This window comes from Vigna unguiculata, chromosome 9, assembly GCF_004118075.2.
Source record: "Vigna unguiculata cultivar IT97K-499-35 chromosome 9, ASM411807v1, whole genome shotgun sequence".
Lineage (NCBI taxonomy): Eukaryota > Viridiplantae > Streptophyta > Magnoliopsida > Fabales > Fabaceae > Vigna > Vigna unguiculata.
The window spans coordinates 30,710,183-30,736,553 of NC_040287.1; the positions used below are offsets into that span (position 1 = coordinate 30,710,183).

A 26,371-nucleotide genomic window follows, 5' to 3' on the forward strand; every position below is an offset into this window, starting at 1 on the left:
CAAATACACCAACCATCACTCTAGAGAGTAAACTTGTCTGGGCCATTGAATCGGATTCTTTGAGTTCTTTTAGCTCTTGTCATTTTTTAATTTTTAGTCTTTAGTTGTTGTCTCAAGCATGACAAGGTCCCAAGCTACCACAACTTTTGCATACATTACATAGATCGTGGTGAAAGGACACTTGGTGTTGGCCCACTCAAACCCATCAACACCTCATTATATTGTTTGATTCCTGAGTTAAGTAACCCAAAACAGAGTTTAGGACTTTAGTTTTTCTGTTTTAGTTCAACCCATTTAATTTATTGCTTCTTTTTAGTGATGCACTCAGTTCACAGTTCATAATTTTTATTTTTTAATTATTCATTTATTATTTCAGTTTATAAGCGAAGGATCTACCCATGACATGTACTAAATTGTCTTCTTGACTTTACGGTTGAAAGGGATGTTTTAACCGTAGACACATTTATAGATACTTGATTTTTGAATTCTCATCGTGAACACCATGAGAAAACCTTGGATACACACATACTTTGTTAGACTGAACAGTTACTCCAAGAATATTCTTCTCAAACTTGTGGCTTCTAAGATGAATAAAGGTTCATTTGATTTAAAGTTAGGTAAATTTGATTTTGGTACAAGTAATTTAAAATCTTCTTGTGTTATAATTAATCTCAATTACAAGAAGTCTGATATTAAAATGCGTGCCACCATGGGGGAACTTAATTATGCTTATTTGCCTTAGCACTTACTATAAGCAAGAAACGTACTCAAACCACATGGGCAATTCAATTTTTGGGGGATGCAAACAGTGTACTCTTGCCTCACCCATCATACTTTAAAAGTTTTCACACAACGTTCTATGTTTCTTTTGTGGTTTTACATGGCATTGGTTTTCGTACAATGCAAAGTATACTTGGGTTTCTAATCCTGCATCCATTTTCTAAAACGACAACATTTGTTTTATTGCAATTTGCAATCAAATTGAATGATTAGTTCAAGAAGATAATGTTATGCTTGATTTAGTAGTTTTAGTTCATTTTTGCCCCCTACCTCCACACACTTTTTTGCATTAAATGTCAGTTTAGGGCATGCTTGGTAAAAAAGACTCTGCAAATATAGCACATTCTGTTAATAGGAGTACCATTCATCCCAGCTTTATCCATGTGCCACACAATTTGACCATCTACAGTTCTATTAATTTCACATCAGGCCAAATTGGTGAGGTTCAGAAGCAAGGGTGAATAGAAGAGAAGCATGATGTAAAATTGTACTCACAAGGTTGTGAAAGTTAATTACATCCAATAATGAAGCTTAGGTGAAAACCCACTTTTTTGTTTGTGTAGTATGGTGAAAACCCAATTAAATTTTCCTTTCACCATACCACTACGGAGAAGTCACAATCAAGGACGGGACTTGCTTAAAACCCAATACAAACACTTCATGATTAGCAGTTTTGACTGCAATCACTTCACATAATTAAGGCCATACTTTGTGATAACAGAGAGTGCAATGTTGTAATTAGGGTTCAATACTCAGGACACACCTTTGGCATGTTGGTGTTGTCATTATCCCACAGAAGACAAACCTCTCCTTGGATTGGACTCACTGTTTATTTTATGGAATCTCTTTCATCATTGTGGTAGATGATGAAAAAGACCTATATAACAGGAAATATTCAAAAGGTAAAACATATGGGCCTCAGAAGATTGTTCCTTTCTTTCTTTCTTTACTTCTCATTTTTTTAACAGACACTGTTGGGTGTTTATAAAGCACAAAACAAGGGATACATCAGCCAAATATCTGTGCATTAAAAGGCAAAACGTGTTATTTTCAAAGCTGGTTATTCATGATGACAATGCTGAACTGTGTTGTGGCCGAAGAAACAAAAGCCTCTATAGCAGCAATGGAACTGCAAATAGTGTGTGTGATAAATTATGGAAGGCAACACATATCATTTTGGTAGACTTTTTATATTGCCCATTGTCGGATCTCAAAGTTCGAATTGATGGCAAAACAATAAACTTCGAAACCAATGGAGCCCACATCGATACCAAGTATCATATCATCTCAAGTACCACACTCTCAGCCTCCAACAAAACAAAAGAAAAACCACACTAAAAATCTTGAGATTTTCAACAAATACATTCTTCTCTTGCTTTTTATATTTAAATACATTTTTCTCCATTTCAAATTACTGAATTGTTCTACCAAACGAAATTTCCCAGAATATAAAATTGTTCAAATATGATATTTGTTTAATTTAAACATCCGAAAAAAAAAAACTCCAACTCCGGTCGTATTGATATACTTTAGGAAATTAATGCCTATTACCAAAGGTTTAGTTTCCGTCTGCAATGCGCCTATATCAGTTGAATGCAACAAACTTCATACGAAAAATAATTAAAATTTATGATCACACGAAAAACATTTCAGGTTTATATAAAAATAATAACTTCTGCTTTCTGAGAGAATTTGTGTTAATGTGTGACATTTTAAATTAAATATATCTGAATTTTGTTTAAGAAATAGGTTAATAACTTTACTTAAATATATTTATTTATTTTTCCTTTTTTCTTTTTCGATGCTTTAATCACTGCGCCTGATTTTGTTGACTGATATTTCTATAAATTTTTTTCATATACACAATTCAACGTCAGTTGTTAGTTACTTAGTTGACAATTATGCTTGTTCTTTTCTCATTTTTTTTTTATTTATTTAAAAACTTACAAAATCCTCGGTTCAAGGAACCCTACCAAACAAGTTCAGGCCTGCTTCCATCGCTAATAGATCCATCTTAGAAATTCCATTTTTCTAAAATAAGTAATTCACTTTAGAAATTTTAAATTTTTTTAAAATGAATAATTGATAATCAATTGTATTAACATTTAAATTTTCGATTGAAAAATGAGAAAAAGTCTGGCTTGTGTTACGCACAAGTCGGTGGAGTTATGCACATAAGTTCAACCTGCTTTTGACCGGATATTAGATGTCAATATCAGTTTACTAATCTGTAATTACTATAAACATGTTGTCTTAATCAATGCTTCCACCAAAGTAAGATCATATTTTAGAAACATGAAATATAGATTTATTATTATCAGTTGAAAATTTTTATTATTGAATAATCATAAACTTTGAAAATTAGATATCAGACTCTTAATTGTATACGAAAACAAAAATCTATTCTTTATTCCAACTTAATGTAAGACTACGAGTTAAGAAAAGGGCACTGTTTATTTTTGAGATTCCTTGAGGTTAGACGAATATTATTTTTTGTTAATATTTACAGTAGTATTCTTTGTAAAAAATATAAACTGTATTATTTTTCAATTAAATAGAGGATTGTTGTAGTGTATAAATGATGTGTCAATAATATTTTTAAAATAATTAAGAGAATAAAAAACGAAGGAAATTACGTAATTTCATAAATTCTCAAGATAGTCTATGTAGTTTATTCGATTATAAATGTTAGTCGTTCAAAAAGGAAGATCACTCAGACAATAGTATTCAAAATCAGTATGAAGGTATATTGTGTTGATTATACTGAGTTTTTTTTTTTTTCTTTAACTTTTTAGAACTTCATTTTCAATGGTTGTGAAAGAGTTTTTCGGAGAAAAAAATCAACTTCATCTGAACTAAACTTAAATGATTCATTAAAGCACAAACGCCCCTCAGACTAATCTAAGAGCATAGTTTTAGATAACTATTTGAAAATCACACCTATAAAACAAGATTAAATAAAAAATCTCTTATGTAATTTAATTGAATTTATATAATAATTAAAAAATGGGTTTAAAGTTTAATTCTTCTGGATTGACTATATTAATCTTATATATAATATATGTGAGATTTTAAATAATTTTCTTTTTGTTGAATTATTTATATCTTATATGTGAAATAAGACATTAATAATAATTCAATAGTAGATAACATAGTATATTTAACAAATCTCGTTAGATAAAAGATTTATTTGTGATTGTGATTGATAGATCAGAGGTAAAGAAAAACTGTTTGGATGTTGAATTGGTAAAGAAAAACTAATGTTAGAATTGTGAAAGTCTGGAAAGAATGAGATAATTCTTATTCTGGTTTTTATTGAGTAATGTGGCAAAGCACAATATAAATACTATTGAGAGGGTTGGGTTATTGTTTGACTTATGTATTTATAAAGAATGAGAATGTAGTGACTCTGAAGCAAGTGAAATCCTGTGTGATACCTTCATTTGTAATGTGTTTTGATATGCTAAACAGTGTTATATTATACAAATGGTATTAATAGATAGAATTTTAGTGTGTGGATTGAAATGCGCCGATAATATTACTTAATATCTTTTTTATTTAAATTAGTTTTTAGAAAATATTTCAGTTTTAGAGATAGATTTCAGTTTTAGAAATTAGTTATTATTTTAGATTTAGAGTGAAATATTTTAAATATTTTATACTTAATATTTGTTATATTTTGTTCTATATATAGAGTATATCAATAAAATACAAAAATATGTTCCTCCGTATAACATATCACATATATCTCTCATCTATCTTATATCTCTCATATTTTTAAAAGCCCTACAAATTCCAACAAAATGATGTGATGCATTGAATTTTCATTTATATAATTATTGAAAACTTATTGTGTTGGATATTAAAGAATTGATATGAAATTTTATTAACGTGTTTTGATATGATTAAATTGCTTTGGAATGTTGTACATGTAAAGGATATGTTTGTGAAATTAGTAGAAAATGTTTGAGTGTGCTTGCTCTATTGAATTGATGCATTTTTTTTTTTTTTAATTTGGACTCATGTGGATTTGAAGAAATATATCTGAAGGACAAATAAGAAAGATTAACTAGGGATCAATGCTTTTAAATATACAAAATTTTGGTTTTATAATCTTTGTTAGAAGTTATTATTATTATTTTTATTGAGTTTCTTCTTTTAAATACATTAACTTATCCTTGTCTTTGCTCATTTTTTCTCTGTTTTTGATTTATTTCTTTGAATAGTGATATTTTAATTCATTTTTAACTCAACACTTTTATCACTTTTAGATCATCACATCTCTTAAAATAATCAAAATAATAAATAATTGAAGAGTGATTAGAGTAGTGGATTAAAAGTGGATCAAAACATCATTATCTTATTTTTTTTAACGGTAATTGTATATCAATACGAAAGTAAAAATAGACGCAAATAATAGTTGTAGCATAAGTGCCGAAGAAAATTACCGAAGACTTATAATAAAAGTTAATTTATATGATGATATATATTATCTTTTAGAATAATTATATTAATTATACTCCATTTATCTTTTAAGTTATTTATATATATATATATATATATATATATATATATATATATATATATTAAAATTTGGATTGTTACAATATGATAATGAAAAAAATTAAACTTAAACTTAACTCACGTTGACCATACGTTATGATATGTCAGGATTAAATTCACTTTGTAATAATATTTTCTCTAAATAAATTTCATATTTAAATAATTGTTATTAGTTTAGTAAAATTAAATTTAATTAAAATGATTGTTCATTAATATCTTCAAAGTCAATAATTTACAATACAAATATGAACACTTTATTTCAACTGCCAATTATGTAAAAACCCTGTTGTACAAAAAAAAAGTATTTAACAGCACATGCCATGGTGATATTTTAAGCAGAATCGTTTATATAGTGGAATTTTTAAAAACCACGAACATGTGACTTGAGACAGAAACTTGAATTACCATGATTAAATTCAATTTAATTATTATAATGCGATTCACATAGATAATTACGCGTTTCCTTCCTAATTAATATGAGACCAAATTTCATAATTCTCTTTGTTTACAGCAGTGTGAATTATATTTAATGAAGTGTTTTTTCAGTGATAGTTATTTTACGGATGAAAATAAAATTTTTAATTGAACAGTATAAAGGAAAAAGAGATGATAACTTTTGGAAAAGGCCAAAGAAATTAGCTATATTACGGAAGTATAGGTCTGCAACATTTAATAGCTTTACTGGAAATAAAGGTATTGACCCATGATTAGATTAGATTGGAAGGCAATTTATTAATAAATGTTGTTGGCATAATTTCTGATTTTGTTAATTATTAATTAAATTAGTTAATTGAAAGTTGGGAGCTTTAACGAAGGAGAAGATTGAGATTAGTTAGTTAGTTCGAAAGTTTGAATGATGTGATATAAGGGGAGAGAGAAACGGCAGCGTTTTGGCACTTGCACCCTTCTCCCCCCAAAAGCATATTAGATTAGATTCTGCTTCGTTTTCTTTCCCTACTCTACCAGTCTTCCTTTCTTTCTTTCTTTCAATTTTTTCTATTTATTTCCATTTCAGTCCTTTCTCTCTCCCTTGATACTCTCTTTGCTTTGGTGTGGTGTGAGAGAGACTCTACTCTCTTCTCTTCTCTTCTTTCTCTCAAACTAGTTTCGGTTCTCAAGCAGTTTCAGGAGCGAACTACCAAGGGAAGGGTATTCTTGTACTTTCACTCTCCATGGTCACGTCCACTCACTTCAACGCCACCAGCGACACTCACTTCGTCACCGGTACCGCCGGGTTGGTGTCAATGTCTCCGGCGGTGGTAACTCCGGCGGTGCTCTTCATAGCCATCGCCGGCTTTGCTCTTGTCCCCGCCGTATTCTGCGGTGGTAGTAGGTGACTCGAATGAGCGAATTAGAGAGCGTCCTCGCAATCGCAAAAACCCTAGCTAGAGGATACTGTTTTCGATTCCGATTTAGTTACACTATTAGGGAAAACTAAACACGAAAAAGTGTACATAGAAGGAATTTATAGATGAATCCCCTTAGACGAAGTCTCAATTCGCAGCCGTCGTCCTCGAACTCCTCTCCTTCGTCGTCGTCGTCGCAATCGTCGTCGACCTCCTCGTCGTGGATCCATTTGCGATCGGTTCTTTTCGTTGTCACTGCTTCCTCACCTGCTTCTTGTTCGTCCTCTGATCGGTGAGTTTCTCTTCTTCATTGTGCTGCTCTCTGTTCATTTTTTAAACTGTTTTTATTCAGTGCTGAGATTTCTATTACTTTTTTGTTTATTTCGTGCCAGATCTCCACTTCTGCGCATCCCAGTGTTGCTATCAGTGTCCGCTTAGGCTGATCAGCTTGTGTGTGTTGCGTTTCTGTTTTTGGGTCTCTTTGTTCAGCAGCATTTCGGTCTTATTGTGTGTTTACTTGTTGAATCGCTCATTTGTTCGAATTGCAACAATGTTTGTCATAATTAAAAAAAAAAGGAAATCCTGATTTGTCTTTGAAAGGGGAAGTAGGGTTGAGGAGGACAAGGTAGTGGGAAGGAGACAGATCTCTCTTTTGGTTTTGCTGGAGCTTTTTTGTTGTTTATGTAGTAGATTTCTTTAATATAAAGTTTCTTTCTTCTTCCCTCGAACTGTTTATCCTCCTATTTCTTTTCCCGTGTCAAATCAATTGTAGGTGAAAAACCGGTACTAGATGGTGATCTTGATCGGACATCAAAACCCCCGTTTGTCTTGTATGGTTTTTCCTGAGCTATAAAGGAGGATCTGTGCTAGTTTATGTTAAGGAGTGCGGTTCATTTGAGACTGAAAAAGTATATTTCATGACCAAATTAAATCTAAGAAGGTTTACAATTTTGAAGTTTTAATCTAGATATATATCTGAGGGATGTTGAAGTGATCAAATCTTCAAGTACAACTTTTATATGTCCAGGATACGCTTCATTTTTCTTAATTGCATGCCCATATTTCCTTACTTCATCACTGCTAAAGTTAAAAATTTAAACAGAAAATTTCGATGTCGTAATCTCATTGGATTTTGGAACCAACTGTTTAATTTTCCAAGGCTGTGTTTTGTAAATTTAGCTGTACACAGCGACAAATATGTAATATTATTCAAGTCAGTACTGAACATCGCATTGCACAGAAACTCCTTTGTTTAAGTGGACTGGGATTTCTCCAACTTGATAAGTTCATTCTCTAGTGTAAAATTATTGCTGCATATTATAAAATTAACTTTGAAATTGACGGCTTTTAGTGCTGAATGGATTTTATTGTTTTGGCGTCATGTATCTTGCACATAATTTTTGTGATTTTAAAATACTGAAACTTGTATACGCCTGCTCCTTGGGGAAAGAAGTAAGCCACAGTTGAGTTGGAAAAAATTATCTATTATACTGCAGTGCTGTGATTTGCTGTTAATCTGGAAGAGTATATTTTTATGTACCTTGTCACTCCCTGAATATCTTACTTGATGACTTCCTTTATTTCTCTCTGATCTAAAATTCAAATGCAAGCAATAGTAATGAGAATATCCTTGTGGCATAATTTTCAGAGGTCGTCTTAAATCACCGTGGTCGCGTAGGAAAAGGAAACATGTACTTTCACCTCGGCAATGGAAAAGCTTGTTTACCCAAGATGGGAGAATTCGGGATGGTGGAATTAAGTTCCTGAAAAGAGTTCGCAGTGGAGTGAGTTCACTAATCTGATTGTTTAAATTTTAAATTCTTTGGTTGGCCTTTTCTCCTTGAACTTGATTATGCATAAATATCTGATGCAGGGTGTAGATCCTAGTATTAGAGCTGAAGTTTGGCCATTCCTACTCGGAGTGTAAGCATGCTATCTTTTATGCTTCATTTATAATTTGTAAATGATGCTTATTGTTACTTCTTTTACTTGTCTGGGATCTAGGAAATTTGGATTATGCACTGGCATGATATACAAAAATGGACATGCTGTTACACGATGTGATTTGAAATATCTTGCTCCTGGTTAAAATATTTAGTACTGTGTTGCAGCTTGGTTGTGAAGAACCTTAATCATCTCTTATCTGTAGTAGTACAAACTTTTTTCTTTGTTTCATCTTATGCATCGGAAATGATATTTATGGGCTTCTTTATTTACGTCTTTTTCATCTTTTTCATGTTTTTTTCCATATTTATTAAGTTATTAATTTAGATGAACTCTACTATGGTTACTGATTACATATTCATTTATACAGCTATGACTTGGACAGTACTAAAGAAGAAAGAGATGCTATTAGAACTCAAAATAGGTAAAGTATATATAATGGATCCACCATGTTTTTGCAGTATTTAAAACTTTTATTTTTTGTGTACTTCCCTCGTCTGCTTTTTCAGTTTAATTCTAAATCTTTAAATGCAGAAAGGAGTATGAGAAATTTCGCAGACAGTGCCGGCAACTGCTAAAGCACAATAATGGGAGCTTTAAGTTAAATGAAATAGGGGAAATCAGCTATGAAGGGGATGGTGGAAGTCTTCTTCAAGATTATGGTTCTCCTAGTTCAGAAGATGCAACAAGTGCAAGAGAATCTCTTTCCAGTGAGGAACATAGTCCAGATGCTGAATATTCAGATGATCCATCTAGTGCCCTGTTGGAAGGAGATGATGTTCCAAACGTCAGCAATACTGATAACTCTGCACTGGATACTGATTCCACTGATTCAGACTCCTCAGAAGGTCCTGAGATAATTCAGACATTTCCTTCTGATGATGGCCAGGAAGACAACAATTCCAAGACTCCCAAGGATAATTCTTCTCCCTCTGTAATGCAAGCTCCGTCAAAACTATGGACTAATGAAGATTTTGCCACCTGGCAACGGATCATCCGACTTGATGCAGTACGGGCGAATGGGGAATGGATGCCATACTCCCCTTCTCAAGCTGTGGTACCGGACTGTAGGGCACATCGTTCTGCTGAGGCTGTTGGATTGAAGGATTATGGTCACCTGGATGCCAGCAGAATCTTTCATGCTGCTCGACTGGTTGCAATCCTTGAAGCATATGCTTTATACGACCCTGAAATCGGATACTGCCAGGGTATGAGTGATTTGCTATCTCCTATAGTTAGTGTTATACCAGAAGATCACGAGGCTTTCTGGTGTTTTGTTGGATTCATGAGGAAGGCTCGGCAAAATTTCAGGCTTGATGAGGTGGGTATTCGGAGGCAACTTGATATAGTTGCAAAAATTATCAAGTTCAAGGATGGCCACCTGTTTAGGCATTTGCAGAAGCTGCAGGCCGAGGATTGCTTTTTTGTGTATAGGATGGTGGTGGTATTGTTTAGAAGGGAGTTGACATTTGAGCAGACTCTTTGCCTTTGGGAAGTAATGTGGGCAGATCAAGCAGCAATCCGAGCAGGTATTGGGAAATCTGCATGGAGCAGAATCAGGCAGCGAGCTCCACCAACAGACGATTTATTGCTTTACGCAATAGCAGCATCAGTTCTTCAAAGGAGAAAGTTGATCATTGAGAAGTACAGCAGCATGGACGAGATCATTAAGGAATGCAATGGCATGGCTGGACACCTTGATGTTTGGAAGCTGCTTGATGACGCCCATAACTTGGTTGTCACCCTTCATGACAAAATGAAAATAGAGACATCATTACGATGAGTGCAGGTGATACTGGAACAAACCAAACCAAACCAAACCATTTCATGATGTGGTAAAAAAATCTTTAGTTTCAAGCTGCCAGATTTCTCCACGCCATCTAAGGGTGCTGCAAATGTTGATTTATTATTACTGAACTAAGTCTGCTGCATGCTGAAACTTGCCATGATTAATTACCAGGTTCTGGTTTGGACAATGTTGGCTAATGTGGGGATTGAGGTTGGCTTGATTTAGATGGCATCTCCGCATGCTGAAACTTGCCGCTGCGTATTTACGAGCTCTGCTTTCCTCAATTGCCTTAATGTGGGCATTGAATTTGGCTAGATTTAGAGAGCATCTTTTTTTTTTTTACCTCACTTCTTTTTCACGCTGGCCCCACCCTTTTCTTTTCTTTTTCAATTCTGATTCTGATTTGGGACACGTCTGGGAGTACCTTTGCGAAAAGCAGGAGTGGTTGGTGCCTGTAACCGATTGAAGAGGCCGAGATATTGTCGACAATTATGAATATTGGCCTTTTTGATTCTTTTAGCCGCTGATCAGTTGCGTATAATCGTAAGTTTGAGGTATGTGTCTTGGATGGAATTGGGTAATATTTAGGGGTGCTGGTTAAGCCCTGTATGCTTAATGGCGTGTAAATTGACCACTCAGCTTTTACTCAACAGGCCTAACACTTCCACTTACTTGTCAGGTCCATCCATCGCTTTGCTCTCTCTTTCTTTCTCTCTCTCTCTCTCTCTCTCTCTCTCTCTCTCAATCTTACTTTCTTCTACAGATATGATGTATGTAAACGCATTAAAACTAAATAATGCATAAAATTAGATGCTAATAATCGTAAGAAAATACAATAATTAAACAAATGAGCGTACTTTAGTATAATTATATAGATTTATTTAGTTCCATACTTCATTTTGTATAATCTATTTATTGCTGGTGAAGGTTTGATGGACAGTATAATCTATTTTATCCATACTTCAGTGTCAGTTTCATATTTCTTATTTTTCTGGCTGAAATATAAAAATCGAATAAGAAAAAGAGGGTTAGTTTGTGGAATTTGTTTTGGACTCCTATATGGAGGGTTAAAAATAAAAGCTAATCTATTAAGTCATTATATCATGAAGTTCGACAGTTAGTTCTTAAGATTCAACATATCTAAGGAATGGGGAATCTTTTTGATTCTATACCAATTCTAATATACATGAAGGATAGTATTGAGCCAACTATCATTTCTTAAGAATCGCTGTCATAGCTTGAGGACGAATTACATGAATATGTTGATACAGGTTACATTTATATCCTCTAATTTTTACTTGTCTAACCTCTTCCAAAGCTTGACTTTTGTGATTACAGTTCTCGCACCTGCACCCGCTGAAAGTAAGTCAACTTCTCACCGCGTCAGAGAAAATATAATATACCTTATTTGAGTAACTGGTTGTGCAATACGTACCTCTTTGCTTGCTCGCATTTAAGTCAAAACTGGAAGAAACCAGTCATAATGGAATATTTCCTACAGGATCATATATATATATATATATATATATATATATATATATATATATATATATATATATATATATATATATAACAAATTTGAAAAACCAACGAAGAAATAAGATATGCGTGAACTTCATCGAACCATCTTGCTTATTGTGTTCGTGTTCTTTGTAAACAAAGTTTTTGTTGAATGTGTTTAATTTGCATACCCTGACTTGGTAAATTTGTTAGTAAAACTTTCATTTTTTCAAAGGAAGAGACCACATGACAGAATTGTTGTGTTTTGTAATTGATATGGACTTTCTTATATCATGTTTTACCCTAGGTGTTTATTTATCTAATACAAAAATAACCAACTCTCTGTGAATCATGTCTAAGATGTGTTTGACACTTAACACTAGACACAAAACAACAATGGACATCCTGCATAGTAGTAGACATAATTGGGTTGTACAATATGTTCTTTACCTGATAATTTTTCAGAATAAATGAGATATTACTATCAAATGCTCTTTACTGGTAAATGAGATACGAATACCAAATACTCATGATTAAATGCATTTTACTCAATTGGGTTAGACAATTACACTAACAATGCACAGACATATCTACCATCAAACGACTTTATGCTTAGTAAGTCAATTTTCAACAATATTCTTATTTAGATGTTACTTTGGTGTAAGATTGGAAGACAATTTAGAATAAATGATTGAGTTGTTTCACATGAGAAATAAATGGACACATTTTTTTACTATTGAATTGATTAATAAAATAGTAGCTATGATTTAATCCAACCCATCTAAATTGATTTAGCATGGGTTAAGGAAAAAGCGAGTCATTTAATGTATACCCAGGTATGAGTTTGAGTAGTATAGGATTTATCAAATGGGGTTTCTTTTTGCACCTCCAATAGTTTCTCTTGTATCTCCAAAAACATTATTAATTTTGCTTTACCCTCACAGTAAAAAGTAAAGATTAACCAGTGAATTTTCTCTCACTTATATTTATTACAACAGCCCACTTTCTGCACCTCCAATATTTTGAATCCCATTTGACCTGGTCCCTTGTCTCTTCTCTGCAGCCTCAACACTCCAGATCGATCGCAGCAGTAGCAGTCCAACTTCACATCCTTTCAACCCTACTTTCAAGCAGTTAAGTTATTCTTCACGTAATTAATCCTTTCAACCAGTAAATGCTTTGAATGCATTATCTGTGCAATCGATCCATGTTTAAATCAGTAAATGAGTCATTTTGAACCTGTTTTGAGAAACTGCGGAAGTAGAGATCCATAAATTCAAATTTTTCTCTGAAATTGTCCAATACAGACGTTGACATCCAGTTCAAGAAAATGAATTGCGAATCTCGACATCCCATTTACATTTCTTTTCCTAGTTAGGGGTGTGCATTCTGATTTAAAGTTACAGGGATGTCACCAGTTCACACAAATGAGTTGCGAATGTCAACATCTGGTTCACACAAATGAGTTGTGAATGTCAACATCCGGTCTATGCTCTTGACACAAATGAGTTGCGAATGTCTTGAGTTACGGATATCAATATTTGGTTTCTTTTTGTCCAAATCTAATAATTAATTAAATTAACAAGGTAAAAAAAGTAATTTATTATAATTACAAATATGTACAAAATAAACAACTAAATCACAAAATAAATAATTTTATATCAAAAAATATATATATCAAAGGTCAAAAGTTATTTAAATTAAAAATTCAAAAATAAAATGTGATGGCTTACGAACGTGTACATCCGACTTTAAAATGATATATGTTTTTAACAGTATACGGATGTCCACATCCTGCGTTTTCTTATTATTATTTTTAAATATGATAATGTAAAAAAAAAATTATTTACTTAAACTAAACTAATAAATAAATATTAATATATCTAAAATAATATATCAAAAGTAAAAAATTATTTAAATGAAAAAAAATGTCATGATTTGTATATATTCACATCGACTTTAAAATTGAGATTCGTTTACAATAACACAACGAATATCCACATCCGATTAGTAAATAAATACTTGTCTTAACATATTTTTTTTTGTAAAACCTAATAATTAATTAATTTAACAAAATATAATAATTATTAAAACTTTATCTTAAGTAAAAATATTAACATTTTTTGGACTTTTAAATCACTATATCACAAAATCAAAGAAAACAAATTGTGGTTTAAAACAAATTTGCACTATGGATGTCCACAAAGTTTTATATCATATATAAATATATATATATATATATATATATATATATATATATATATATATATATATATATATATATTTGTTAAAAGATTAATTTTTTAAGTTAATTTATTTCTAAATATTATTTATTTTTAATATATGATATAAATCTGTAAGTTAAATATATATATATATATATATATATATATATATATAAATAGATTAATATTTTACTTTACTTTTAAAATATAAATTAAACAAATCAAAAAATTAAAATACAGATAATTTTTTTTTAAAATTAGCAGTTAAAAAATAAAAATTAAATTAAATAATAATTAAAGGATATATATATTCTTTTATTTTTTAATTTTTGTTTGAAAAATATTTTTTTAATTTAATTTATTTCAAAATATTATTTATATCTTATATATTATATAAAATTAAATTAAATGTATGTATAAATATAAGTATGCATAAATATTTTATTTTATTCTTAAAATATATATTACACAAATTAAAATAAAAGTCAACTTTATAAAATTAACTATAAAAATAAAAGTAAATAAAAAATTGAATTTGAAAATGAAATAATAAAATTAAAGAAAATATATATATATATATATATATATATATATATATATATATATATATATATATATATATATATATATATATATATATATATATATATATATATATACCGGATGTCGACATCTGATATATTTATATTTATAAAAATTGATTTTAAAATCCATTATATATATATATATATATATATATATATATATATATATATATATATATATATATATATATATATCGGATGTCGATATCCGGTAACGAAAAAAAATGAAGTTACGAATGTCGACATCCTTAGAATAAAATTAAATATCGGATGTTGACATCTGTAGATAAAAAAAATTAGATTAAATTATTTCAGAAGTCTTCATTTTTGTAATGAGATCTTAAGTAGATCTTCTTATTTTTATTTGACTCAATTAGATTTCTATTCTGAACAATTCGTTGCTATGACAAGATAAATAATATCATAGGTTTTTAGTATCAATATCTTGACACATATAGATCAACGTTGAACCATACAAATGAAGGAATCCATAATCAAGGAAAATAATACATCATATCACATGAATAGATATAAAAGTCATTTGTACAGTTGCCCATGACTCTCCCGACCATTTAAGGAAACAAAACAAGAACATGCCAATGAATGAATTAAGATAAGTACAAAGAAATTGTTAATATAAGAAACTCAAGGTAAAATATAAAAAAAAAAGGAGGTTCACACTTTTTAAGAGAGAAATTATGGAACTTGAAGAGAATGTTTTTCGGTGAAGTTGGTTCTCTATTGTTTCTTTTGTGTGTTAACTTGTGTCGTGTCTTTGAAATGATGTATACTTATTTTAATATTTTAAAATATATTAATTTTTTTTAATATATTGAAAGTAATGTATTTTAAAAACACAATAATAGATGACAACACAAAAAGAAAAAAAAACTTAAAAAAACCTTAGGAGAAAAATTAAACTTCTGTTAAATTTCTATTAATTTCAATGAATGAGTTACCACATTAGGTAAAAACATACATTTTTAATTTTGTTATCAATAAAAAGATACACTCCTCATGTAAAATGAAAATACACTTAGAACATATAAATGATAAGTAATGGAATGGTTTTACAATAAAAGAAGGACTATATTAAAATAATTTAAAAAACAAGAATAATTTAAATTTTTTTTAACATTAAAAAATCATGTGTAATAAAAAAAATATTAAATTGAATCTCTTCTACAACCGGAAACCTCAAAGTTTTATTTAAAAAGAAGGATAGAATAATCAATTGACTAAAATATAACATAGTAGGGGGAGATGTCTATGAAAGGGTATACATTTAAGAGCTGGGTCTTGTAATATTTTTATTTTATTGAAACTAGTCTAAGATACGTACAAATCGTTTTTTTAAAATTAAATACTGAATAATTTTTCTATTAAAATATTGAATTATTAAAGAGGTTATGGATACTAAATATTTTTATATTAATTAATATGGTCGTGAATTTATATATATATATATATATATATATATATATATATATATATATATATATTCTGACTTTTCCAACACAACATTACAAATTTATCAAATATATAATAAAACATTAATTTTTAGGATATACTATAACATATTTAAATATAATATTAATTATATTTGATGACTTCAATATAAAATGATTATAAAACTAATAAAACCAAATTATAACATATAATAATAATAGTTAATGTGACAAATTTTTATTATTTATACTAATACTAAATTTAGTAATGAATTGTGCTCTTTAAGTTTACAACTTAGAATTGATTCATACAATGATTTGTCTCTATTTTTTTTAATTGACCAATTAATTTCATTAATTATTTTTAAATTTTTAATTATGAGTAAACTTTTTTATTCTATAATTTTGAAATCTTTAAAAGTTTATGCATTTGTAATTAATAATTATATGATTATTTCTAAAAAAAATTATCAATTAGTTTATTTAATTAATTATTTTAAATTTCTTTAATTTTGAACTGAGTTTTAATTGGTAATTAATATTATTGTAATTACTATTGTTTTGTTATTATGATTTGAATCAATAAATATATTTTATTTTAAATTATTACTTTAATCATTATTCAACAAATTTTGAATTAACAATATATTTATTATATTTTATTATTTTTATTTACAATGCAAGTTTTAATATTACTTTATGGGAGATAAATGGTTTTAATCATGGTGATTATTTGATTATGAACAAAAAAATTCAAGAATCAATCCAGATCCTCTTCCTTAATTTAGAATATAGTGTATGATAAAATTTGACATAAATTTCGTCTTGTATTTTTGTTTTATACAGAATTCATATTACATAATATATCTACATTTTATTTTAACAATAATACATGTATATACATTTTCTTTTAATTTAATATATAACTCAAAACTTTAATTATAAATTTTAAATATACAATAATATTGTTTTACTACACCTAACTTATAATATATTACTATTATCATTAATAATATGATTAGTATTAATAACTATTTATTATTACTATTATTATTATTATTATTATTATTATTATTATTATTTTGAACATTGTGTATGAAATTCATGATCCACAATATACCTACACTATTCTACTTCTATTATTATTATTAAAATAAATATTACTGTTATTGTTATTAATATTAATAATTACTTAGCATTATTATTATTAATATTATTGTTATTTTATTATTATTATTATTATTATTATTATTATTATTATTTTGCATTATTAATATTCTTAGTTGTAATAATAATAAAATTATTATTATTATTATTATTATTTTGTACGAGATTTCTAACACATAATATGGTTATGTGTGATCTAATACATTAATTTTAATATATTATACTTTACAAAAAAATATGTGATTAATTATTTACATTTTTTCATACTATTATTATTCGTTTGTACGGGATTCACAATCCATAATATGCCTATATTCTTATTATTATTATTATTTATATTATTATTATGATTATGAGTATTAGTGTGAATATTATTATTAATAAATATGATTTTAATAGAAATTACATGTCACAATATACTAAGGAAAATTCGTCTCCCTATGTAATGAAAGTTCCGTCAAAACTATGGACTAATGAAGATTTTGCCACCTGGCAACAGATTATCCAACTTGATGAAGTACGTGCAAATGGTAATATCTATGCCATATTCAGAAATAAACAAATATATATATATATATATATATATATTATATTTACGATCATATTTTTGTCTGAAAAATACAAACTTTATTTATATAAGAATTTTACCAAACACTTCAACTAATAAATTCGGAACTGAGTTCAAAATTTATTAGCTATTATTAGTTTACTAACTAGTTTTGTTAAAGAGACTTCAATCTTAAATAAAAGTATGAAAATAATCATTTTCAAACACATGAAAGTATTATCAAAGTGGGAGTTTTATAAAATATTTATCTAAATACAGTTAACACGAGATATAAAATTGAAATGTGAACTAGTTCTGCACCCTTAGTTTGACTACACTTTTCATATTACACGAATTGTTTTTGTTCATCTTGTATTTTAAAGCTTTGCAAAAAAGTTATAATATAATAAGTATAAGAAATTTCAATCGCTTTCTTACGTGCACCTTCGTTTATTTTAAATGGGTCTGTAATTCACTATATAAAACATAGAGCAAGTGATCAATAAACCTCCACTTTTCAATAAATAGATCACGACTATTGAAAACTAATGATAGTGTTCTTTGATGTATCATACAAAATTGTAACTTAATTCTAAAGGGAAAATCAGAGAAAAAACATTTCTCATGAGAAGACTAATAGATCATATGTCAACTAAACACTAAAACTAAACCATTTCTCATGTTTGCAATTACAAGATTTGATTTTAAAAAAACTCAAACTTACAATATATCTGAATGGAATTTTTTGAAAGGGCTTGAAAAGAGAGTATTAGTTAAATATTTGGACATTTTCAAGTCATAAAAGTAAGCTAAGGTTGCTTGACAATACAATCAAAATTTTGACCAAGACAATGGAAATCACAAGTAATAACCATACAAGACTCCAAAGACTTTAGAGATATTGCTTATGGAAAAGCTCATTAATACGCAGAAGATTCATGAAGGATAAAGGATAAAGGGCAGAGAAAAGGAACATTCACATCCCTAATTGCTTGAACTTTTTCTAGTTACCACAATCTTGGTGGATCTCTCAAAGATCCCTTTTATCCTTGAAGGCGTAGTTGATGCAATTCTTCCATACAAATGCACCTTTCCCTTATACAATGTATTAAATGGAAAGAAAGGGAACATCACAATAAATAGCATCATGTGATGGGGGTTTTGGAATAGCAGAGGATAAAAAAGCCTTGCTTCACGAAGATGGTGTCAGACTAATCTTTCTACCAGGCTGTCATTTCAATCGTGCCACCACATTGTTGTCTCTTCTCAGATTTTCATATCAAATTGGCTCCCCCTTTCTTGTCTTTTCCATTCACTGTGAAGTAAAACATTAACCAATAATCCTTCCAATTGATGTTTCATTTTTCTCCTTCTCAAAAACTGCTATTTTTAGACTGGAGCAACATCATCTAACCTTGATGCATACTTTATAACTTTTTGGTCAGATTCTTAAACGTGATCTCTATTATTTAAAAGATCACCTCACTTTATTACATCTTTAATGATGAATTTTCAATCAAAAACTTTAAACTCACAAGATCTTACACTGAAGAAAAAAAAAATCCCCATCACAGGAAATGAATTATTCTACTAAAACTCTCAACGTTTCTTCTTGAATATGAGATCTTCAATAAAAATTACACAACATCTGAATAAAATCACAAGGAATCTTATATCTTATTTAAGACTAACAGGTTAGGAGGGTGACTTGTTTGTCGCTAAATCACGCAAAGATCCTTAAAATGTGGCATTGAGTGGCCCGGAAAAGAGCTTATTGCTACTACCACCGTGCACATGCATGTTCATAATGAAGGATACGTTGATAAATAAAGAAACGCTGACATAAATATTAAAAATGCTGCGATCCTTAATAATAAGAAAGAAAACCAACTTAGCCCCGTCCAAACATTAAGTTCTCAATTCATAAATGACACTAATATCAATGACAAAGAAAGTTGGAAAACATTGGCTTACTCAACAATAGTCCGATCCAGAAACTAAACACTGTTCTTAAAATGACACTATAAAACTAACAGACCCTTCGGCGGGGTCAAATTTGATATAGAAGGAATTACTCTTTCTTGGTGTAGTGCCGGACAACAAAGGCCAAGCCCAATATGAGGAGGGGGACCAGGAATTGCAAGATCTTGATCACAACATCCGAAGTCTTATCAGAACTGTACAGAACTTGCTGAGGTGGAGCGTAGGTCCGCTTCAGGGGAACAGTTGATGAATCAATCTCACCAATGTAGTATTTTGCCATCATATCTCTTGCAGTATCACTGTGCCCCACGTCTTCAAAATCATTAGTTGCATCTTTCCCTGTATCCAGCAAGTGATAACAATCAATATGGTAACATTTAGGAGCTTTTATCAATAACCTTCGGATGATATAAACACACCTGTGGCAGACAACAAAACCTCATCACCTCCGGGATGTTCCTCCATGAAAGGGGTGACATCATACACCTGATATTGTTGAAGCAAATTATTTTGTTCAGTGGCAGAAATTAACATCGTAACAAAAGTAGAATTCAAGCTACAGAATAAAAAATCATGTCATTATACGTGGGGTTCTGATCTGCACTCCTTTAGGGGTATTTGAATAGGCCACAAAATATGACATTACCATCTCAGGTAAAATTTAAATAGAAAAAAATAGGCTTGCTTGTTCTATCGTTCAGAATAGTGAAAGAGGGTTAAAGTGAGAAAACATCAGATTGCATCAAGAGCAATGAAGTTTACCATAGCCTTTCGCATCTAGGGAAGATCACCCCTCAACGCATATATCACAAACATCTTTCTGTTTCTAGGAACATAAACAACTTGCATAAAAAAGATGCCCACTCAGCTACTTCTGTGAGAGTAGTCACTGTCCTTGCTGTAATGTTTGGAAGTTGGGAGGTGACAAAACGAGAAGGAATCAAATTGATGAAAGGTACGTGAGGCTAATGAATTTCGTGCCCCTTGTTTGGATGATTAGAATCCTACCAAGCCCCCCAATTCGGAAACTTTAAAATACCCATGAAAATTAATACAGAAGCAATTTTGAGGTGTTGCGTGATAATAACTGTCTAACTCCAAATATCTTCAGAAACCCCCAAACAAGCAGGCTATTTAAAAAAAAAAAAAAAAAAGCTTCCCCTCTCATATCACATCACATCTAAATCAGCGGTCTAATCCAAATTCCAAACCAGCACGCATCAACAGAATCCAAGTGACAAAGCATTTACAGTATAGTGAATATACAAATGACATATGAAAGTAACTACCTACAGATTGAATAGGATCTATTGATATTTTAATATATATTTATGAAATATTTTAACAGTAGTACTTTCAGTAGTCTGTGAGATGTTCCACTGTCAAAGGTATGGACTCAAAATTATTGTGTGATATGATACCATAACAAGAAAAATTCACATAGTAATAGACATTGTTAGATATGGGTGTGTTGGGATGGGCAAATCCGTCACTCAATCCGATAAAAAGATCTTGGGTTAGCAAACTCATCACCCAGTCCAATCAAAAGATCTTAGGTTGGATTGGTCTCTACATTTTTTTTATTAGACCGAATCCACCCTTAATCATGTTAGATTGGGTTGATGGGTGGATTATGAAAATTTTTATTTTTGATAAAATTTGTGATTTCAAAATCAACTTTTAGAAAATAAGTTATATTATTTAATATTAAAAAATAGAATAGTTTAATATTTCAAAGATAAACATATAATTAACAGGATAAAGAATTAAATTTAATAACAGTCATATTCCTATTATTATTATTATTATTATTATTATTTAATAATTTCAATCTGGTTGGATTCGATATTTAACATACAGAACAGGTCGTCAAACCCATACGAGATTGGATTGGATTTGACCCATTGCAATACATTGCAAAAACAACTCAACCCGATTTGGGTTGGATTGGGTAGCCGGGATTAATAGACCCAATTAACACCCTATGATTGGAGCTGCCCACATACTAACATTGAGGATGAGCACCAGTAACTATCAATCAGTGACAGATTAAAAATATGCCAAATTCAAACGAAACAAATAATCATTAGAACTACGAGATGAGATTATGCACAACGTTGAAAGAACCTCTGATTTAGTCTTTTATGTGTTTTTATTTAAATCTAACCTTTGCGTAAGATGTATAAAGCAAAGTTTATCGTACTCCTAAGTTGAAATAGATCAATTCATGATGAAAGAATCATTCTCCCCCTGATCCAGATAGCAGAATTGATACTCTTGATCCTTCTGGGGTGTTTTCATGCAAATCATTTCTTCAATTCTCAAATCACGGGTTTATTAGAGAAATATTTGACCTCAATAAACCCATTTACAACTCAAGGGCAAGTTTCACAGAGATCTCATTTTGTTTTTAATTTTCAAAGGTTCGTATAGGAAGTAGTGGAAAGACAAAAAAAAATATTTTGACTGTTTTCTGTTAAAAGAAAATTGAAAATCAAAAGTGAGAACAAAGTGATATTTTTGTAAATAAGAGTGCAAGCAGAAATTTCACTCCAAAGGACCACTAAGGATACGTTTTCTTTTCAGTTGAAAAAGTAAAAAATTCCAGCTGAACTCAACTACAAACTTTTAAATTCAATTGGGCGTGAGTTAGACACAAGCTAGACACAAGCATGTAGTCTTTTAGTTAAACAGCTGCTCTTGGCAAAACTAATGACCAACGACACATAAATGCACAAGCTACGCATAGAAAACGTAAAAGGAAGAAAATAAAATTGACCAATTCAGTATAGCAGGGGAACAAGAGATGAGATCAAACGAATGAAGCTTTATCTTAAACCCCAAAAGGCATACACTAAACCCGTTGTCGTTTCTCCAAGAGAATCAATTATTGAAGCAAATCGGAAATTCTTCAAAAGAAAGAAGAAACAGACCTTTCCCGAAATGACGAGCCAACAATCCTTGGTCTTGTTGTGGTTTGCGACCTCCGCGAAAGTGTGAATTTTCCGATCTGAAGCCATTGTTCTATTCACTGCGACCACAAAATTAAAAGAAGAACATAGGACCCAGAAAAAATTAAAGTCAAACCCACTATTCTATGTTTCTTAAGAGACAATATAATGAGGAGAGGATCTAAAGAATCGCGAAAGGGAACTGCAATCAATCATCCGAAAAGAGAATTGACGGAAACGTGATTGCTATGATTCTATGAATTGAAGTGAATCGGTGAAAAAAATTGTGGTTGGGGATGACATCAATACTCACCAAAGAAGAAAAGGGTTTGATTCCGCTCCTACACAGAAACAGATCCTTCACCACTCTCACACTGTAGTGTTGTGTCAAACACGCTTCCCTTTCTCTATATTTGGTGACCGCTTACATAGCTATATATGCTTTCTTCTACATCCTACGCAGCCAAAATAACCTCGTAGGATCCCCAAATTACAGAATTGACACAAAAAAAAAAATCAATTTCTCATGCTAATAATAATAATAATACCTTGAATAATTGTATGGTCTGAGTGATTCCCAAAGATTTTCAGGATAAAGATAGGTTATTTGGAAACTTCTAGTAAGAATACATTTCACACGTGCTGGAAGAATTAGGTAAGTGGTTAATAAGTAGGTAACATATAACACTGAAATATAAAGAAAAAATAAAATAAAAGTGTTTAGTTAGAGTGATAAAAAAATTTGACAGAATATGAATATAAATAGGTACAATGAATCTTTCACACATGAGTTTTATAAAGATTTTCCATGATTTTTCTTTTATTTATTTCCATGTCACTTTATTTTTAGAATTTCACGTCACATCTACGATAAATCTTTTATAAAATCTAATCTTTGGATTTAAGACCTAATTTAAACTTTGGCCAATGGTTGTTACTTTCGTTTTCTTTCTCCTCTCTAAACATATTACTATATTTTTATTTTTAGAAGCAAACAAAAGATAATATTATTTTTTTTTTAGGACACACTAGCTGTACTAGTTTTGTCTTTATTAGGATACTATTCATTTCTACTCCTTATGCACGAGTAGAGGATTGAATTTACTCGATTAATTTTTAAAAAAATATTAAAGTTTAACTCTATTTCTAAACATTCACATAGTGTACATAATATTTGAAAAAATAAATCATATTTTGTCTCTTCTAATTTTATATATTTGTTCCCTCCTTAATTGTGTTTCCAAATTTTTTACTTTTATATTAAAAAATTTATTGAATTAAAACCTAAATAATTTCTAATTGTAGGATCTTGTATCTGTCACTGTTCTTAAGGTTTTTTTTTTTTTGTTTTGTTTCTATGGATGCTACTGATATCAGAAATATGAAAAGATGAATGTGCGAATAGGTTGATACTTTATTACTGCTCATTCTCATACACCAATTTAGAAGAATAAATATCCTTAGAGGTGTTGGTTAGAGACGAATACTTTGATTTATTTTTAAATTTTCATGACTTTCTGACTTCTTACATTTTTTTTTATAACAAAGCTAATCAATTAAAGGAAATGGCTTCCATGCATTATATGTCCCATTCATTTCAATTAAAACTTTTAATAAACCAACATTAAAAATATTAATAACAAAATTAATGACATTAATTATAGTAATTAAAATTTCAATTAATATTGATAATATCAAATTTAACAAATGATAAATTTATTTTTAATTTTAATTAATATTAATAATAACAATAATGAATATTAACACTAGTTTAAATAATAATATAAAATAAATTCTTAAGATAGTGATTTGAAATTTATTCCAAAAAAATTTATTTTTATTTTTATATCTTTTCATTTTAATCTTTGTTTCATTACAATTAAGAAATTCAATTTCATTTTTATATAATTTTCACTACTTAAACTTAAATATACATGACATCTCTACATAAGAAAAACGTCTACTTTTATCAATTAAAATGTTTTTTTAATTTATTATACCTATCAAATTATTGACAAACTTTCAAGAAACTTTTCTTTCAAACTCACTTATTTATCCTTTCAAATTTTTTAATTCAAACAACATCACAATATCCTTTATCATCCCTGCAAATTCATCTACTCACCTTTCCTCACATTCGTTCTCCAATCCAAACACTACTTAAGATTTGTTGACAAAAATATTTTGCATAAGTATTTTCTAAATAATTAAATACTTTAAAAATAACTAGAATATAGATAACTCAAAAATCAGATCTTTGAGAAGTTGAGGAAGAGATTTATTAAACAGGTATTCCTTGTATCATAACTGTACATTTAATTTTTCAAGTTTCAATTACATTCATTTCAAATGGTGTAAATATGCAATTTTAGTAGTTTAAACTTTAATGGTCTCAACTGAATCTTTCTTATACTTCAATTATTATGTTAGTTTTTATACTAATAAGATTTTATTTCGTGTTTTGTAAAGATTATTTTAAAATGTAATATAATTAAAATTTTAACAATTTAATTATTTATTTATAGTTTAATCATCTTTCTAAAATTATTAAAATTTTCTTTAACTTTTTTTTAAAAAAAAAAGTTTTGAAATTGTTTTTGATTATTTTTTTATAGAGTGACAGTAAGAGATGTGACAAAATGAGGATTAGTTTTGAGTAAAAGTAAGTTTTACTCTTTCTTCATATCTTAAGTTTTTCTCTCTTTCTTTTTTGTATAAGTTGCATGTGGGGTTTTTATTACAGCATGATAATCACACATCTTGAGATCTGATTAGAACTCATTTAGCTTTTTTAATATTTTTTGAAACAATTTACTTGTAAATTAAGGTATGGGGACTTGATTAATTAAATATAATTCACTCAAGTTTTTAAGTATAATTATTTGAAAGGATATTTGTATTGAGTTGATGAGGTTGACATTGTATTAAGGTAAAATTTGATAGAGGTATGTATATTACTTATAACTTTATCTTTAATCAAATGTACATTTGTATTAATTGTATTCTGATATTTTAAAAGTTATAAAAAATGGATAATCTTTTAATTTATTTATCAGAGAGATTGATGAATTTGTTTTGAAGGTATATGTTTACGTATAAATTTTAGTGTTTTTTTTAATGGAACTGTTAAGTTGTCAGGCTATATATTTGGAGTCATGATGTAACTCTCATCGTGATTTGAATAGTAGGTTGTGAAACATGTTAGTACGGATAAAATTGGATAACTAAACAGTTGATTGATTGTCTTAAGTTTTGTAAAATTTTTGGTTTTCTATATTTTTTAACTCAACATTAATTAACTCCATTAAGTGGATTTTAATCTATAAGTAAATTGGAAATATAATAAAAAAAAATTATACTTTTGACTTCCATTTTTTTTTTACTTTCATCTTTCACCTTTGACATGACTTAGTGTGGATTATTAATTCTTTGAAAAGAAAATGTAATAGTACATTAATCAATAACTCACACTAAATCACACCACGAGTAAAAAAATGAGAATCATAATATCATTGATATTTGTACTGTATGTCCCATCGATCAC

The 26,371-nt window shown here is 29.4% G+C and overlaps 2 protein-coding genes across 3 annotated transcripts; one reads left to right on the plus strand and one right to left on the minus strand.

The window, feature by feature from the left end:
* The first annotated feature begins 6,219 nt into the window (after nucleotides 1–6,219).
* Nucleotides 6,220–11,123, plus strand: LOC114162581 (GTPase-activating protein gyp7-like). 2 transcript variants are annotated; one of them, XM_028046515.1, is made up of 6 exons: nucleotides 6,220–6,981; nucleotides 7,082–7,597; nucleotides 8,338–8,473; nucleotides 8,563–8,612; nucleotides 9,004–9,057; nucleotides 9,168–11,123. In XM_028046515.1, the coding sequence occupies exons 2-6, from the start codon at nucleotides 7,563–7,565 to the stop codon at nucleotides 10,414–10,416; spliced, it is 1,524 nt and encodes a 507-aa protein (XP_027902316.1). In that variant the 5' UTR covers nucleotides 6,220–6,981; nucleotides 7,082–7,562; the 3' UTR covers nucleotides 10,417–11,123. The 2 variants fall into 2 exon arrangements, with proteins under 2 accessions (XP_027902316.1, XP_027902314.1); XM_028046513.1 differs by lacking the exon at nucleotides 7,082–7,597.
* Nucleotides 11,124–19,720: 8,597 nt separating this feature from the next.
* LOC114196256 (cytochrome b5) lies at nucleotides 19,721–23,393 on the minus strand. Its single transcript, XM_028086844.1, has 5 exons — nucleotides 23,376–23,393; nucleotides 23,141–23,282; nucleotides 22,810–22,907; nucleotides 20,296–20,362; nucleotides 19,721–20,215 (listed from the first exon to the last, which is right to left on the minus strand). The coding sequence occupies exons 3-5, from the start codon at nucleotides 22,894–22,896 to the stop codon at nucleotides 19,965–19,967; spliced, it is 405 nt and encodes a 134-aa protein (XP_027942645.1). The 5' UTR covers nucleotides 22,897–22,907; nucleotides 23,141–23,282; nucleotides 23,376–23,393; the 3' UTR covers nucleotides 19,721–19,964.
* Nucleotides 23,394–26,371: the final 2,978 nt, after the last annotated feature.

Coding starts and splice junctions, on each gene's coding strand:
- LOC114196256 (XM_028086844.1), bottom strand. CDS start 22,896: ATGGCTTCAGATCGGAAAATTCACACTTTCGCGGAGGTCGCAAACCAC. Junction 20,363..22,809: donor GGCTCGTCATTTCGGGAAAG/GTCTGTTTCTTC, acceptor CAACAATATCAG/GTGTATGATGTCACCCCTTT. Junction 20,216..20,295: donor GGTTTTGTTGTCTGCCACAG/GTGTGTTTATAT, acceptor TGCTGGATACAG/GGAAAGATGCAACTAATGAT.
- LOC114162581 (XM_028046513.1), top strand. CDS start 6,815: ATGAATCCCCTTAGACGAAGTCTCAATTCGCAGCCGTCGTCCTCGAAC. Junction 6,982..8,337: donor TCTTGTTCGTCCTCTGATCG/GTGAGTTTCTCT, acceptor CATAATTTTCAG/AGGTCGTCTTAAATCACCGT. Junction 8,613..9,003: donor TGGCCATTCCTACTCGGAGT/GTAAGCATGCTA, acceptor TCATTTATACAG/CTATGACTTGGACAGTACTA.